The sequence below is a fragment of the Pipistrellus hanaki genome (assembly GCF_964339955.1).
Source record: "Pipistrellus hanaki genome assembly, chromosome: 11".
Classification (NCBI taxonomy): domain Eukaryota; kingdom Metazoa; phylum Chordata; class Mammalia; order Chiroptera; family Vespertilionidae; genus Pipistrellus; species Pipistrellus hanaki.
The window spans coordinates 39,474,118-39,489,484 of record NC_140513.1 but is presented as its reverse complement, the minus strand read 5'-3'; the positions used below and the strand labels follow the sequence as shown (position 1 = coordinate 39,489,484).

At 45.5% G+C, this 15,367-nt stretch overlaps 1 protein-coding gene across 5 annotated transcripts in view; it reads right to left on the bottom strand.

Annotated features, from left to right (window-relative positions):
- APBA1 (amyloid beta precursor protein binding family A member 1) overlaps nucleotides 1–15,367 on the bottom strand; it is a 194,866-nt gene that overhangs the window by 17,797 nt on the left and 161,702 nt on the right. For 4 of the 5 annotated variants that reach the window (XM_084899503.1, XM_084899501.1, XM_084899502.1 and 1 more), the window contains exons 4-7: nucleotides 13,186–13,225; nucleotides 10,346–10,491; nucleotides 1,783–1,815; nucleotides 702–788 (exon numbers count right to left, since the gene is read on the bottom strand). In XM_084899503.1, the coding sequence (XP_084755629.1) occupies nucleotides 702–788; nucleotides 1,783–1,815; nucleotides 10,346–10,491; nucleotides 13,186–13,225 (306 nt within the window). The remainder of the gene's footprint in view (nucleotides 1–701; nucleotides 789–1,782; nucleotides 1,816–10,345; nucleotides 10,492–13,185; nucleotides 13,226–15,367) is intronic. The other variant, XM_084899505.1, reaches the window with a different exon arrangement.

Below are 15,367 nucleotides of genomic sequence, written 5' to 3'. Positions count from 1 at the left end.
CCCCAGCCCCCGCCCTCCCCACCTGGGGCCAGCTCCCTGGGCTCATAGTGACCTAGGAGGCCTGTGGCAGGTGAAGAGAAATGTCCATCATTTTACAACCACTAGACTCGCTGGTGGGGAAGGTAAAATAAAAAAAGATAAAAATCTGCATGTGGCCAAAACCGGTTTGGCTCAGTGGATAGAGTGTCAGCCGTGGACTGAAAGGTTCCGGGTTTGATTCTAGTCAAGGGCATGTACCTTGGTTATGGGCATGTCCCCAGAGGGGGTTTGCAGGAGGCAGCTGATCGATGTTTCTCTCATCAATGTTTCTAACTCTCTATCTCTCTCCCTTCCTCTCTGTAAAAAAATCAATAAAATATATATATTTTAAATCTGCATGTGATGGTTGCACTGTGTGTGTGTGTGTGTGTGTGATTTTAAACAAAGATTTTTAAATGGCTCATCTGTTCAAGGTCACAAATCTCCTGATAAAAACGTATGAGATTATCAAACAACATTCACAGTTTCTTTTTTCCCTTTGTCTTTAAGAAAACAGCCCCAGGGCTCCCTCACACCCCACCCCGAGCAGCATTGCAGACACAACCTTGTAGCGTGTACAGAGGCCAGCATCTGGGGACAGCTGCTCTGCAGACACGGGTACGGTCTCTGCGTTGCCACGCTGCTAAGCTTGACCCCCGGGAAAGGCGGGGGCCCGCTAATACCTGTGTGTCAGCGTTCAATACTTTGATTCTCTGCGTAGAAATGAAGAGGTCCACTTCGGTCATTGGCTGAGATTCGCCTTCAGGAGCCTGAGAAGAAAAAATGCACCAAGAGAGAGCTTAGTCCGTTCCTCTGGCCCAGAAGAGGGAAGCAAGGTGAGCTCATACACAGGCATCGAGACACAGTCACCAGAACAGCAGTGCAGACTCCAGAATGAGGTTGTCAGAGCTGAAGGTGGGCACATGAATGAGAGTTAGCATGTGCAGGTCCCAAGGAAAAACAGACCCCCCTTTGCTGCTTCCGCTCCAGAAGCAGTAACGTGCTGTGGCAGATTTGGCTCTGGGACCGAGGGTTGCCAGTGGCCCTTTCTGCAAGGCTGTTGGAGCCCAACGTATCAAAGGAAGAAGGGCAACTGAGCTGACACCTGAGGAACTTGGCAAAACCAGCCTGCCCCTGTGCCCGGGGCGGGGACCATGCTTCCAGCAGGTGCAGAGAAAGGCATCTGAATGCAGTTCTGGTCAGAGGGTCTTTGTGTGCACACACCGACACAGCAACACAGAAGCAGCACCCTGCGCCCGCCCCGTTCAGAAAGAGCCCAGTGCGCCCATGTCCCACGGGTAGCTCAGAAGCATCTAGAAGCTGCACAACCACAGAAAGCGTATCCATCCGGCTCATTTAAGGCTTAACTCCGCACACGGGGGTTTATTAGCGAGTTTTCTTTTTTGCATCCAGCAATCTGACAAATCCGCAAATCAAACGTGACTATCATCGGACAGACCCACGTCCCTGCCACATCGATGCCTGAATGGTGGGAACTCTCACACGAGCGTAGGACTCGTTTAGCGTCTCCAATCTGCTCCCTGCCGTTCCTCTCACGTGAAATGACTCATGAGCAACAGAAAACAGCCATTTTAGGCAACTGAGTTTTGAGAAACGTTGGCTTATGGGGCGGTTCAAAAAGAAATCGGAACAAAAACTTGCTGGATGCAGAAAACAAAAACACGAAATAATAAAAAAGGGAAAACATAAACAAATGGAAAGAACAGGCATAACACCAAGCTGATGAAGTTGTTTGTACTGCACCTTCTTCCTGCTTTTGGCTAATTTCTGGGCCATCTGCTTAGCATGGAACAAACAGAGACAGGAGAACAGTTAGAAAAGAATTCGCAAAGACTCAAAAGTTGAAAAGGAAATTGACAAACTAATACGGATAGTGGTATAAAGTATCGCTGTGGGAAGATTGACTTAAAAAAAAAAAAAAAAAGTTCCACTCTGTAGACAATGGATTTCCTCACTTGGAATTTAGTAGATGGCAGGGGAAGTAGGAGGAAAGAAATTTATTGAGTTGCAATCTTATATTTAAACTGCAATCAATGTCTTCAAAGAATCAACTTCTGTTTCTGTTGGTTTTATTATATGCCTGTTCTCTATTTCATTGATTTCAGCCTACATCTTTATTTTCTCTTACTTTCTCTGAGCTGAATTTGCTGACTTTTTTTCAGCTTATTGAGATGAAAACGTAAATGGTGGATTTTCAAACATTTCCCCCCTGATATACTTATTTAGAGCTATGGCTCTCCCTCCACGCAGTGCTTTAGCTGTGTCCCACATATTTTGATTTGCTGCAATTTAATAATTTAAAACATTTTCTAATTTCCACTATGATTTCTCTTTTGAACTTGAGTCACTTAAAACTGTGTTATTAATAATATGTTTGGAGATTTTCCTAGTTATCTTTTTGTTATTCATGTCTGAATTTCCACTGGGACAGAGAATATACCTGATTTCAATCCTTTGAAATCTGTTGAATCTTAGCCTGTATGGCCCTGACTTTGGTGAATGTGCCATGGGGACTTCAAAAGACGCATTCTGCAGTTGTTGAGGATAGTATTCTATGGATGTCAATTAGGTTAAATATGTTGACCAAGAGTATTGTTCGACTCTTATATTTGCTGATTTTTTGTCTGCTTATTCTAATATTTATTAAGAGAAGTGTGTTTATCTCTCCAGCTGTTACTGTGAATTTGTCCATGACTACTTCTGTCAATCTTTGCTTTATCCAGTTCATAGCTATAAGGTGCATACATATTTAAGATGTTTGTCTTCCTACTGACTCGATCTTTTATTGTTTTCCCTCCTTAGTAATACTTCTTGCCATAAATTTGTGTGATATTTTGTAGCCTACACCTAACTAGAAATGAATGTAATATTCCCCTCTTTTCTCATAAACAAAAGCCTAGTTGATAAAAGCAGACTCTGGGGTTGAATTGCTTGAAGATAAATCTTGGCTGAGCTACCTAACTAGTCGTGTGACTTGGAGTGAGCAACTTAACATCTCTGTGCCTCAGTTTACTCATCTTCAAATGAGAATAAACATAATATTGACCTTGTAGGGCTGTTCTGAGGATACATACATGCAAAGCTCTTAGAACAATGCCTGGTATATTAAGCACTATATTTGTGTTTGCTGTCAAATGATTATAATTCACGTATATCAGGATGCAATTTCTTTGCTATACACACGAAGATCTTGTACGAGTAATGGTGAGTCTATGGTCAAACCAGAAGGCTGCTGTGGTGATGGGGTGGGAGAAGGTCTGCTCTCTTACAGTCTCGGTACTCACCTGGTAGAAAGCTCTTTTGCTCTCAGCAGCACAACCTTATTTCATTAATGACTAAGGTATCTTTCTGTACTACCTCATTGTGGAAAAACTGGATGAGTAAGCCACCCCAGCACCAAAGAGCTCATCTGTGCTACCCCCAGGAGCCCAGGACGGCCCAGGCTGCAGGGCCACCCAAGCTCCTCCCGGTGGTGCTGGTGAAGAGCCTGCGATGGGAAGGCAGCAGGCAGCACCTGCGGTGTCACCCTGACTGACGCTCAGGAGAAGTGCAGAGGTACCGATGCTACGCCCACCACCACAGGTTCTTTTGTGGAATCGGGAAGTTCTGACCGGCACCAGTTATAATGCGATGATAAACAACTGCTGTGAGATCCTAATGTTTGTTTTCTACCACTTCCCCTGAGATAATAGGATGTGAAGTGGAATGAAATGGCAGTAAGAATTTCCCTTATTTTTTGATACAAAAACCTAACCGTTATTGGTCAAACTGCTTCACTCTAGGGAACAGTGATCTGAAAGGGCCTTTTCAAAGGAAAGCAAGTCTGCCGCCAATGGAATGCCCACATTCTGTTTTATTTTGTTGTTGTTTTGCTAGAACTGGTGATAAGGAAGAGGATCCAAATGGCAGACTGAGTTTCATGAAAGGCACTCTGAAGTAATGTTTATGAAGTTAAAAAATATTTTATGCACTTCTTAGAGGAATGCCATCTTTCAATCACTTATGACAGTCAAGTGCCCTGGAACAAATTATAATGTAAAATTTAGTCATAACATTGGGAATGACAGAGGGGGTCGGAGCCAGGATGAGGAACTGGAGTAGCAGAGAGAAGTCTGAGAGAACCACAAGGCCAGCATGCATCCTAAAGCAAGAATGACAACATCCATTTAAATCCCATGTTTCCTGGGATTGATTATGGCTTACCACCCAGCAGGGTGTGTGCAAGGACATAAACGGTGGCACCGTCCATTCAGTCACTCAGTCCATAATGTGTATGGCTTGTTAACTGTTAAGACCCTCTAGCTTATTCACACCAGGGCTCCTCCCAACTATTGAAGCTTTCTCCCTGCTGACAGTATCCTTCTAAGTGCTGTAGGACCATCAATGTAAAAGCTGACAGCAGCCTTGTGAGGTAGGCACAACATTATCCTCATCTTCCAGAAGAGGAAACAGAGGCACAGAGAGGCTAATTAACCTGCCTAAGGTCACAGAGCTGTTAAGTGGCAGGACACAGATTCACTACACACTGGAAGTCTCACTATACACTCCAAATTGCTAGTTGTGTGATCTGGGCAAGTTTTTCATTTACCAACTCCTCTGTTTGTCTGAAAACAAAAATGGGGATTAAATAATACCAACCTCACAGAATTCCCCACCCCCTCTATTGTGAGGAGTAAATGAAATAATGTATGCATAGACTTCTTTAAGTTAGGTGGGAAACCACATGGCTGGGACAAAGCTAGATGGACAGAAATTTTAATTATATAATTAAATCACGATTTTTGACATTTCAAGAAAATCTTTTTATAAAAGAATAGAAAAATCGGATCTTTGGGGAAGGCTAGTCTTTACAGGTATAGGGATAATTGATAATGAATGATCCTTACAAAAATGCATGGACCAAAAAAAAAAAAAAAAAAAAAAAGTCAAAACACCATTTGTGACCTAATCACATGAGCTTCACAAAGGTAGAAAGACTGAAAACACACACCATGCTCTTCGTGGACATGAAGCAGTTATCAAGGCTCAGCAGGGGTCATAGCGCACCGCCCCCACCCTGCCCACCCATCTTCTGGTTGAGGAGCAGAGAATAAAGTGGGCGTGAGAGTGGAATGAGGCATGGAGATGGAGTGGAGAGAGAGGAAGACAAGGGAGCTGGCTACACTGGATAGGGTTCAGGCCTGATTCCCACACTGTGTGTGTGTGTGTGTGTCTGTGTGTTTGTGCGTGCATGTGTGTGTGTGTGTGTGTGTGTGTGTGTGATACAGACAGCATGAGGAGCAAAGTTCTTTCCAGAAGTTTCTCCCAAAATGTGTTGCAGAGAATCCTAGCAACAAGACTAATTTAACAGGCACCACACAGTGATACTGCATCTCTGCTCAAATAACTACGGGAGCTTCTGGTTCAAGAAGGCAAACTAAATCCCCTGGCACAGGACTTCTCAGAGCCTTCAAAGGGGCAAACATCCCACAGAATCTACTGTGCAGCATTTCTTGAGCTTATGTGCCAACAGAACCGTGTCCATGAGAGGCACTCGGCTTGACTGGGACACCACAGAGCTCAGTTGGACACGTAAACTCTCTGGAACCTGGACTGTCTACCCTTCTCCGATGTGGACATCAGCATCTCCTGACGGGCTTATGGAAACACAGATTCCTGGACCCTGCCCTCACCTGCTTCTGACTAAGGCAGAGCCTGGGAATCTGCATTTACAAGTACTGCTGGGCCAGGGATCCCACTTTGAGAACCAGTGCTGTAATGCATTCCTAAGTTATATGGGGGCTTCTTGCCAAGATATTATTTTCTCTAGAAGTTAATGAACAACAAAGACAGAAAGGATACATTAGGGAGATTCTAAAGATGGTTAAAAAAAAGTAAAAAGAATGGCAGGTGTATTCTGGTCCAGCTGTTACATTAGGTGCATTTTACTTCGCATATTTTGGTGGGAAAAGCCTTTCAGTTCTCCACTCCTCAGCCCGTCCGGCATCAGTGTTACTGTGATGCTTGTCTTCACGCCCTGTTAGGCTGCACGCTTCCCCAGGTCAAGGACTGGGTCTTGGTTGACTTTATGTCCTACGAGTCTACCACAGGGGCCTGCATTGGAACAGTTTGCTTTTTGAGCCAAATTCCTCTGTTTTTTCTTTACATTAAGTAGAAAATCCCTGTCTAAACCACAACTCCAAATTCTCTCCCCGTTTGCCAAATACATCTGTAAATTCTTTGTTAAATTGAGAAAACCGTAATTCTTATGCCTCCAGGTGTAAATCCAGTACTGATATTCAATGCTGGTATACTGGTACAGTCGGTGCTAGGTGAGTGACAGATACCACCATCGATGAACAGTCAGAAATTTAAAACTGTTTCAAAATGGGAGCCTATGCTTCAGATCTAGTATTTGCTCAACACAGCGCCACAAACACCCATCAGGGCAGAGAGAGAGCATGCGCGGAGGGAAGAGAGGGGGCAAGAGGGTCTCCCTGGGAGGAGGGAGGAACTGGACACCAGAGGACGGAATTCCTCTGCCTCTGTTTAGGGGAGAGCACCAAGGCCAAAATCACTCATCTGTCTATGGTGAGGGTATTGCTGAACAGTGTCCTGGATGGATGGACACTGTAAAACCTGCAGCCTTACTCTGCTCTATCTTTCTCTAGACGCAGCCTAGCAAAACTCGTCCCCCACAGGTCAGCCTCTCTTTAGGAGAGAACATGGCACCACTGCCCTTAGACAAAGTGTCATCTGGGCATGTGTGAGCAGCGCAGAGACCATCCTGACTGATTTAGACAAGTTCTCTTGGCCCCCCTCTGCAGCAGATCAAGTCTCTGCGTGCCCCCCAAAGAGTAACTTCCTGCAGGGAGCAGAAATAAACTATGGGTCTGAACGCCACTGTCTCCACTTACAATCTGAGAAAGAGTCAGGCTTGGTGCAAAGGCACGCAACCCGACGGACATTTGAATGGATGTAGAAGGAACACAAGGCAGACGATGTAAGTGAGAGGCAACAGCTCCTGCAGAGGCACAGCAGCACTCTGGGGAGTGACATCTATACGTGACATGTAAACATGTAACCTCACCCCTCTGGAACGAATTCCTCCACACTAGAGTCACTTGCTGGAGAAATAAATGTTCTTTAGATGCCTACGCTACCCTAGGCAGGTCTAAAATGGATTTATAATCGGCCTCTATCCTGCTTGCTCTGATGGACAAAGCTACCTAATTTTTTGTGCAAAGGAACAGTGAGACTTGAAGCGAAGTGCAGTAAAACGAGGTGCGTCTGTGGGTCCTCGTAGGTGTGGTGCTGAGCCCTGCTTTATGTCTGGGAGATGTGCCTGTGCCTGCTCTCTTCCCCCTCTTCTTCCCTCCTCCCCCCCCAGGTCATTGAGTATGATGTCTGTCTCACAGTGGAAAGTCAGAAACTCTATCTGTAGGAGTCAAGGATGGTCAATCTAGGAGGCCAATCAACATGCCCAGAATGAAACCTGACCCTTAATGTGTTTTAAACCTTGATGGACAGAACCCAGGAAAGAACTAATCTCAAAGCAACACACTGCTTAGTTTTGGGGTCTTCAGTACTCGTTCAGGATGGACTGCTGCTTTGTTCTGGAAGACAAGTGGGCCCTGGGCATGTTCCCCGATAGGCATTCTGGAGGAGATACACCTTTGGCGTGCGGCCCCATCCTGAACACTGCAGGCCTCAGCATCTCTGCTCTGACCCACGAGAGCCAATAGAAATGCCCCGACACAGTGACAATCCAAGTGCCCCCGCCCATCTCCAAACGCCCCTGTGGGAGGTGATCCTTGTCTGCCTGGAACCACTGAGCGAGGCGCACCAGGCCTCTGCCCCCCACATCGGCCCCCGGAAGCTGACAGCACTGATAGGCCCGGAAACTAAGTGTTGTGTTGAGAGCTTAGCTAAGCTACTCGGTGGTCCTGCTGCCTCAGCATCTTTTTTGTTTGGCCAAGTGGTCTGCAGTGACCTTGAACGGACACTAGGCCCCTCATACAGGCACATTCCCTAGATAACAGCCCAGAGAGGCACGAGCAAAGTAAGCTCCTATGACTCCCTCAACAGCCCTTGGTCAACAGTCTTCCCCTCCTCCAGGCCTCACCCTCTGTCCTCTTAGGTGAGACCCTGAGGAGCTTACCAAATTCTGACTCCTTCGGTGTGAATTGACCAATCTCGTCCTAGCTCAGGAACCCCAAGCACCACATCCACGGATCCTAATAAAGGCAAGTTCCCAGGTAGGTCCTGCCCCACGCACGCTACTCTCTCCCTCTCCGCCTCGCCTTGCCGTGACTTCCCCACACAGCCCCTCTAGGCCTTCCTCCAGGACCTGTGAGCAATAACTTATAGATTTTAATTTCTCTTGTGGCCTTTTGCTCACCATCTGGCACCCCAGGGTTCTACTTAACAAGTTTTAATTCAACAAAATCATAACATGCCGTGCTTGGTGACTGTGGAACACAAGTGTCAGAACTATGACCCTGACGATTTAGTTTTCCGAGTTCACTGCTCTGGGTGAAATAAGACTGAGACGCAGCATGCTCTCTCAGAGAGCTTTGTGGTCTCACTTTGAAGGCTGTGCCTGGGAGATCCCAGATTAAGAACAGTGGGAGGATCTGGCAGTGTCCATGTCCCCCCCTCTATGAGAAGGGGTGACAGTGGAAAAGAAATGAGGCCAGGCTTGGCTGGGAAGCTCAACAGGAACCCGATGTTCTCCTGATAGAATTACTGAGTCTGAAAGAGCACGAAGGTCTGAAGGTCAGGCAGGTATGTTTTCATGGAGCTGTCCTGCTGGGAATCCTGAGGCAAGAGGCCCCTCTGTGGGTAGGAGGTGGGACTTCCTTTGAAGGGAGTGGACCTTCCTACTGTCACTCATCCTGGGAGAGGCTGATGATGGGAGAAAACATGAAACCCTCGGAAGTGGGCCTGGTGGGCGCAGTGTCTCTAAGACGCAGACAAGGTCTGGGCTGCCCAGACGGAGGGGTGAAGTGGGTCCCTGACACACGGGTGAAACTGGCAGGACCGAGTCAGTAATTTTGGCATTGGGCTACCTACGATGCAATTATAAATTACTCTCTTGTTTATACATCCCAACTCCCAAAACTTGAGTAATATCACCCAAAGCTGCAGCGAGGGTTTGCTCTACAATGATGGGTACTTAAGGGCAGGGCCACCTCGCCACTCAATTCATTTCTCATTTGTGCTGCTGAGTTTGAGGGTCAGGCTCTCGCAGTTTTCCCTTCCTCCAGAGACCCCCCACAACCTTGAACACATGAATGCTCAAGAAATATTTTGTCCGTAAGTGAGAATCAAGGACTCTCAGCGCCTGCCTTCTCCCCGTGCTCCATTCTCATTCCATGCTGACACACAAACACCAGGGCGAGACTTGTGAGTGTGTGAGCAAGAAGATATAAAAATGCGAATGGCTTCTAGAGGTGAGAACTGGTTTTGGCCAGCTGAAACTGGATACAGCCAACCTTGGAGCGCCCTCCCCTATCCCGTCTTACTTGAAATACCTGGTGCTGGTGTCAACAGGGATGCTCTCCCTGTGGCTCCCGTGTGGCTGCCCAGCGGTTCTGGGTGCTGGTGGCCCCTAAGGACACGGGAGTGACAGGATGACACTGTGTGGGTCTCTGTAGACCTGAGGTATGTCTGGCTTCAGGTGGAGATTCTAGTGCTCTGTGTTCTCATGGGCTCACACCTGTCTGGCTGGTTCAAACTGGTTGTGAACGATTTAAACTGGATGAAGGTGGTTCTTCCTGAGCAACACAGGCCTGCTCCTTGCCCATCTTGGTGGAACAGACTCAAACGGGTTATGATGGACTCAGACTAGTGTAAACGGAGCTGGCCTTGCTCAGACTTGTCCAGACGAGCCAGGCCAGATCTGATCAAAGGGATCATCTTCCTTGAAGCAAACCAGTTCAGCTTAGCATGAGCAGGACCAGCAGGTTCAAAAGCAAAGGACCTAGTGTGAACCACGCTGCCAGTGGAAATACAGGACTGCAACTCTCACGTTAGAAATGCTCCTCAACACGAGATCTGTCCTCGTCAGGTCAACTTCAGGAAGTTCAGGATCACATGTGTTCTTTTGCTCAGAGTGCCCCCTAACAACAGCCAACACATACAGTGCAGGACCCCAGTCCACTTCAGAGATCGTCCTTTCTCTTCTGAACTGTGGCAGGAACGTGCATAAGCCCTGCCTCAACGTCCCCCCAATCCACTCTCCTCTCCCCTCAGGACTGGACAGTGAGGTGTGGGGGTACCCACCGCCGCCCCCCGCCCCCACGGAGCACACGGCCCCCCTCACCTTGATCCTGCTCACCGCCTCCTGGGCCTGCATCATGCGCACGTTTTTGGAGGGAGTCTTGTCGGAGAGCAGCTGGGTGGAGCCAAGGTAATTGGCAGCAAAAATGATCCCATCGATTAAGTCTTCGGGGTCACAAGGTCCGGGAACTGTAACACACAGAGGCACATTGGTGAGTGAGGCTACTCTGGGGTGGGCCTGCCCAACCCCCGCCTGCACCCCTCCCCTCTGCTCACCTCTGGCCCTGAGCAGTCTGAGGTACCCGTATCTGCCTCCACTCACCCCTCATCTTCAAATAATAGGAACAATAATTTTTCTTATAGTCACTTATATTTCTCACAGCCAGACCATTTACTGTGAGAAATGGTGTGTAGATTTATGTAAACACAGAACATGACATGTCTCGTGAAGCTACTGTTCCTCCTGTCACACGGTGAGCTCTGGGGACAAGGACAATGCCGTCTTTGGCTCTCGTGTCTGGTCAGCACCTGTCACCCAGTGGATATCAAATAAATAAGCAGTTCCTTGACTTGCTCCTGATTCCTATCTCCTCTCTCCATTTTATCTATGATGGGGGAAGTAAATTTTATAAATAAAAAATGGAGATATTTGTGCCAGAATGTTTGGTTTCCATAATAGCCTCGGACCCCAATTTTGGGAGACAGCTAACATTACTCGGAAGCTGCCGTCTCATGCTGTTGATGCTGCTGATTTAGAGACCCTAAGTTCCTGGCCTGCTTCTGCATACAGATCAGTTCCCGGGAAAAATGGGAATTTGTTTCATTGATCAACCTTTTAAATCAAACTTGAGTCTGGCCAGTGTTGCTCAGTGGTTAAGCGTTGGCTCATAAACTAGAAGCTCAGGGTTCGGGTCCCAGTCAGGGCACATTGCCTGGGTTGTGGGCTCAATTCCCAGTAGGGGGTGTGCAGAAGGCAGCCAATCAATGGTTCTTTCTCATCATTGATGTTTCTCTCTCTTCCTTTCCCATACCCTCTCTAGAATCAATAAAAATATGTTTCAGGGGGAAAAAAAATCCAACCTTAGTTTTAAATAATTAAGATGGAGGTATCTGACTCTAACCATAATCTGCTGTAAATGTTATTTGAAGTTAAAACACGTCTGGGATTAATATATAACTAACTCTATAACAGATGCACTAACAAAGGCATTCTAATTCTGCAATGAAAACATGTATTTTCTTTGGCTTGAAGGCTGTATTGGGGGAGACTAAAATACACATCTTAACCCACAGTTAAAACCTCCAGGTCTTAAATTAGATTCCTTGAAATGGAAACAATTTGCTCTTTCCGTTTGGAGAGCTAATCTGAAATGGTTTTCATTTTTATCCTTCAAGATGAAGCGCATCTTGAGCTTAAACAGCCACCTCCCATGATAAGCTACTTATCAGGGGGCAGATTTAAATAATCTGTTCATTTTTTTCTAAAACCTAGGTGGTAATTGAAACAAAGAAATTAACGATGTTGCAGGAAATGCCTTCACCAAGTGCCTGTGTAGTAATTAAATAAGGAAGCCTGTTATTTGTCTCATTCTCGGTCTTTCTGGGAAAGACTTCTAGACAAACACTGGGAGGTACACTGCCATACTTGTAATTTCCATTCTTCTCAATAACCACATGCTCCTCACCCTGAAACTTCGATGGATGTGGGATGAATCCAGGTTACTGATAATATACAGTGGAGTGGTACAGCAGGGAAGCAGGAGTCCAATTAAAATAACACAAGGACAAGCTTGGAGCCACCTGAGTTTTGTGAAATGTGGAGGATGACCAGTCTTCCATTACAAACTGCTGTGATGCTTCCGAACCACAGTCACTTTTGCCAACGAGGCACTGAGAAAGAAGATCTCACCGGGGAGAGTCACTTTTAAAATATTCACTTGTGAAAATAACGAATGCCAAAGAAAAAGAAAAATTAACCACCTCTTGCTGGGACTTCCAATACCATTTTATAGTCATTTCTGATTTAGCTCTCCTCACTGAAAAGGCTCCCTCTTGAGGCCTCCTAAGTGTGAATATGCAGATGTGTTTAAGAGCAATCCAAACAATATTTAAATGACTGTGTAAATGTCAAGCAGGCAGGAGACAGAAATATTGGGTCTAAACAAATTATACATTCAAGATATAATCTCATCCCTTTTATCCTCCAGGGAAACTGATTATAATCAAATGTCACTGTCACTTGATCATACTCAGCAAAAAAAAAAAAAAGCACCCTAATTTCTTAAGTGCATTTTAGGCTTAATGTGTTATTACAAAAACAAAAGTTATATGTTAAGTCTAAGAATCACAGGGTTCATTTTGGTCTTTTGGAATGTGTTTTTCTTTTCGGTGATGCCCTTGTGTTACTTTTGAAGATGAGCAAGCACACACACACTATAGGCTTAGCATTAACATGAGGTGTGGATACATACAAACACACACATATATCTATCTATAGATGATTGATAGATAGATAAATAGAAATTTTTCTTAAGTGAAGAGGACCAAAATGTCTCCCAGTTAGTTAAAGCTTATCCCCACTTGAATAGCCTGCGGTGGAATAGAAGTGGGAAGACTTGGGTTTCAGATCCAATGTGATCGTTACTAAGCTGGACAAAGGCCCTACCCCCCGGGCTCAGGTTCCGGGGACAGAATCAGCAAGGGCAGGGAGGCTCACAGCTACCGTTCTTTTAGGCTAAGACTCTAAGACTGTGAAGACTGTGAATTAACTAGCTCGACGGCCTTTCTTCTCTACTGTCATCTCCCAACCCAGTGCTTCCAATGCCCTCAGTGCTAAAAGATTCATTAATGACGCAGTGCTCAATATCTCCTTTTAGCTCTTACCTTCAACGTAGGTTGGGAATGAAGCCAAGCTTTTTCTTGACTGTAATTAAGACAAAGAAGTTTCAAAAAGGGCAAAGCATGATGAAAAATGCATTAATACAACCATCCATGTAGCATAAAATACAAATACATCATCAGTGTCAGATATTAACCAGTTGTCAACCATTCTTGGTTGCAGAAAGTAAAGTGTAGATAAACACACGTTTCTTATTAAACGTTACCCAGAGCCCAGAGCCATCCACTCATATATTAGTTAGGTCATTTGAAAATCCTACATTCCAAATCAGATGTCTGTCAGCTTAAAAAAATACCCCACAAACCAACATCCATTATCCACAATCGCAATAAAAAGGGCTTAATTTGTATTCTTAAGAATCTCAGCTTCTAAGTAAGAACTGCTGATTAATGAAAGCACCAACATCATTATATGCCGAAATTAAAAATGTTCTTGGAGAATTTTATTTCATATCAGGTCTTTGCTGCAGGGATCGCTCCCTGTGCTAAAAACATTTGCTGGAGTTTTATCTCTTCCTTTCATCTCTTAGTGACTTGTTTTAGTCTGAAAACTTCACTATATACAGTTTGCCATTATCATGTGTTACTTTAAAATAAGCATACAACAAACAAAGGAATAAATTAAAGGCCCTGGAATTTGTGTATTAAGTGACAACTCGGATCAAAAGTCCATTTCCCAGCAGCACCCTTGTTCCAACAGGAAACCTTCCAGAACCTGACTGCACAGCAGGGTAAACGCTGGCTCCAGGGGAGCGCTCCTGACCCTTCGGCTCCTTGAGTAAGTGGATGCCTAGAGGGAACTCTGAGTGGCACGAGAGTAGGAAACTGGTCCCTGATCTGTCTGGGACAGGGTGAGGTGAGCAGGAGAGCGGAGAGCTAATGTCAAAGGCACGAGTCCCTAAAACAGGCAAAAAGTAGGGTTTGGGGTAAGCTCAGAGAGCCTAAAAATTTTCATTGCTAAGACTCCACCAGTTGTTAGGTAACCTTTTAAAGACCTGCATTTTAGGAAAAGGATGTCTAGTGGAGCATAGTTGCTCAACAGGTTGACTTAACTGAGGGTGTAGCCATGGGATGTCAGGTGAGCTGGAGGGGTGAAGGGCCTGGGGACTGGGATGTCATGGGAAACAATTCCAGATCATAGGACTCTGTACAGTGATCTTCACTTGGAAGACTTCAGGAACAGCAAAGGAATGGTTAGTTGATTTGCACAAAATTCTAAGTAGTAGTAGTGTTAATTGTTATGTCAAAAACTGCAGGCAATGGAAGACACTTAATTTTAGGGATCTAACTCGATTCAGGACAATGACAAGCATTTAACACTAATCACGCAATACAATGCGCAGAGCGGCCTGCTGTGACGTGCCCACTGGGATGAAGTGCTTCCTCCCACCCAGGAGGGTGGGTTTCTGGTTTCAGAAAGGATCACCTTTAAAGACACTAAAGCCACAAGTCCAGCAGGAATCAAAGGTTGACACATTAATGGAAAAATGCACATCAAGTGAAAGCCAAGGAATCGGGACAGGCGGAAAGAGAAATCCAAGTTCAATAGTGCTTTACGTTACTTTTACTTTCCACTTATCCACGTGAGACAGCAGGCCCAGGTGAGTGCCGACAGCCAAGTCTGTCTATTTCCGCGGCTTCAAGAAAAATAATCCTTAACTTCGGGGCATGCAGAAGGAAGTTAGTGTCTTCATAAGGGCCAAAGATTCCCAAATGATTATTCCCCAACCATCCCCCTGTCCTTGTCTGCAGCCGCTAAGGGTTTGGGGTAAACTGGGTTTACTTTGTTTAATCAAAATGCTCAAGCCTCCAGGTAGCTCCAAGAAGCCCAAGCAGATTTTCTTGGGCTATTCAGGGCACTTTACTGAATGCCAATCTCTAGGACAGTGTCCAGATTTTAGTAGAAACTACGGGAGAATGACTTCAGTCTAAAGCTCTAAAAACTGCCGTTTTATTCAGAGCTACAATGGAGGGCATTTGGTACATTTGCCTATTCTCTATTCATGAGCTCGTGACTGGCTTTCTTTAGTCTCGGGGGTAGTAATTTTTTAAAAAGATTTTCTGAAATGAAAGAATTGCTAATTATTGCACACAAAGAGCATTTTCATCATTATTCCTATGGATCTGTAGAAGCATGTGCCAAGTCCTAGAGGAACCGAGAAACTAA